General features: G+C 41.2%; 1 protein-coding gene across 1 annotated transcript in view; it reads left to right on the top strand.

Moving 5' to 3' along the window:
* Positions 1 to 1,162: 1,162 nt before the first annotated feature.
* Positions 1,163 to 2,500, top strand: part of LOC119574253 (ras-like protein 2) — a gene marked incomplete at its 3' end in the record, with an annotated part of 26,790 nt that continues 25,452 nt past the window's right edge. The window contains 1 exon segment of the mRNA XM_037921410.1: positions 1,163 to 1,355. Coding sequence (XP_037777338.1) covers positions 1,242 to 1,355 — 114 coding nt within the window.

Below are 2,500 nucleotides of genomic sequence, written 5' to 3' on the forward strand. Positions count from 1 at the left end.
ATGTTTTGCAATCTACACTGATAAATTAGTATAGTGTCCCTTCCAATGATTCAAGTTACAGGGGTGACTATTTTATTTAAATAAAAATTATATCGCAATTAAATAATTCAGTAGTAACAAAATTGCCAAAAGCTCCGCGTTTAGCATCAGTTTCTGTCCTAACTGACTACAATCGCATACACTATAAACCCACACTAACCACATCACACACTGTATACATTTGTTAACACCAGAAATGAATATCGAATGAGCATGTCGGCATACGACCTGCTGATGAATTTCCCTTGAAATAAACATCTTGACGAGTCAGCCCAATTTCGTTGAATTTTCGCCATCTCTCTGACCCCGTTCTGACCCGTCCACTCGCTCGCCCACATAGTTCCCCCACCCATGCTCCGTCCTCCCCCACCCACTGATGCTGAGGCAGACAGACGCACAGATGCTTGCGTGCCGACCGTTCTCCTTGTGGCGTTTTTAGTCCGTTTGAACAAAGTGGCGAGCGTCTAATTCTTATGCACTAGCCATATGATAAACGATATTATTATTACGGTATGTTCCTATTAATAAAAAAGTGAATGTATCAACAGGTATATAAAGTATGTAAATGTGCACGTATCTATATAAATATATAAATAGAGAGAGAGAGAGAGAGAGAGAGAGAGAGAGAGAGAGAGAGAGAGAGAGAGAGAGAGAGAGAGAGAGAGAGAGAGAGAGAGAGAGAGAGAGAGAGAGAATAAATAGAATAAATAGACATAAAATAAATCTATTTTCTCGGATATTTCCTGATTTACGGATTGTTTTCTATTGGTAAATACGCTGCTATATGAACATATATCTCAAATATTGTTAACTAGTAATGATATGTCTTCATGTAAAGTATGTAGTCAAGTGTTAAGGTACAGGTGTTGGGCGCCTGAGGGAGCAACAAGTGACATCTGTAATAGTACGCGACCCACAGCCGAGTATGGGATGCAGACGCCGCTCTCACTGTTCCAATAATACACGCGCTGGACATTTTCTCATTTCTACCACACATTCTTTCGTTTCAGTTTAATATCCAATTTTTGATCTTTAAAATATTTTGAACTCTAATTCACGCACTGCAGCATATCTCACAATAAAGCGCGGGTATAATTTTATCTTTTATAAGACTGTGATATCTCTGAGTGACCGTCAGTGTACGAACAAGTGAGGCGGTGTGTGGTTGTGCGCGTTGTGCTCCTGACAATACATTTGCAATCATGAGGAAGAAGAGCCCAAAGAAGGAACAAAGCCCCATGTCACAGAACTACAAGATCGTAGTTGTAGGAGGCGGAGGTGTAGGGAAATCTGCAATCACCATCCAGTTCATACAGGTAAGTAATATATATAAGAAAGTCGGCGTGATCTGGCTTTCTGCCCTGGGCGGTCATTCGCTAATATACATCTTCCTGTCTCCCTCTACTTTCTTGGTTTTGTCGTCAGAGCACAGGGAATTTCATCAAACGCGAAAGAGTATTTAGGGAAAATTACCTCTCTCCTTCGCTCAAGACTTTATAATACGTGTTTTCCCCCCTTGTGAAGGTGGAAAGTGGTGAACCCGCACGAATACGAGAAGTTTGCTTGACTCGAAGTTGACAGCGTTGGAAGTTTTGTGTGGGGCTGAGGCTGAACACGTAGGATAATGCCGATTATAACTGTAACGGGTCGTTTGTGCTTAGCGTTAATGGTGATATTGTTGGGCTTTTGCAGCTGAATGTAAAATAATAGTCCAGACTTCTTTTTGAGTTGAAATTTAATTGGGGGGAGGGGGAGAGGAAACTTCCTGCTTCGTGAGTTAATTCTTTGTTGTTTCACGAGAGGATTGTTATCATAGTTAATGTCATATGAAAACGAGTGGGTTTCGTACGCTTTGCTCTTATTTTTGTTATACTAAATGCGCTTTCTACACATTCATATTCCCACCATTCCCCACTCACTGTCGGCTTTGTGGTATTGGTAGCGTAACAGGGATAGTATAAAGGCCAAGGTAGTAGTAATAGGTGCATTGTTAGCCGGCCCAGTGACCATCCATTTGCAGGTCCTCGACACAACCCATCAAGAGACCGGGTGTAAGTTGCTCTTTGTGGGAGGTCCATAGCCCTGTTTTGTGTGAAGAGAAGAGCTACAGATGTCATGGAACTGGCGATTTTGCATTAATACAATTTCTATATATATATTTTATCCAGTTATAGCTTCGTTGTAGTTAATCTTGATGCTCATTTAGGTACCTGTTATCATGTTCTGTTCCTTATGTTGATCGACTTCACACCTCATGCAATAACTCTTTTTGACAGCACGTGTACAATCAGTGTTTAAAAAATCCTGAAGATGTGCCAGCATATGATTTACTGTCATCCTTTAACGGTAATGATAAGCGCGAAAGGTCATCAAAGTTACTCCGGGGCCGAGTGTCAAAGATGTCATTTTCTCTCTCTCTCTCTCTCTCTCTCTCTCTCTCTCTCTCTCTCTCTCTCTGAGT

The sequence above is a fragment of the Penaeus monodon genome, chromosome 6, assembly GCF_015228065.2.
Source record: "Penaeus monodon isolate SGIC_2016 chromosome 6, NSTDA_Pmon_1, whole genome shotgun sequence".
In the NCBI taxonomy this organism is placed as follows: domain Eukaryota; kingdom Metazoa; phylum Arthropoda; class Malacostraca; order Decapoda; family Penaeidae; genus Penaeus; species Penaeus monodon.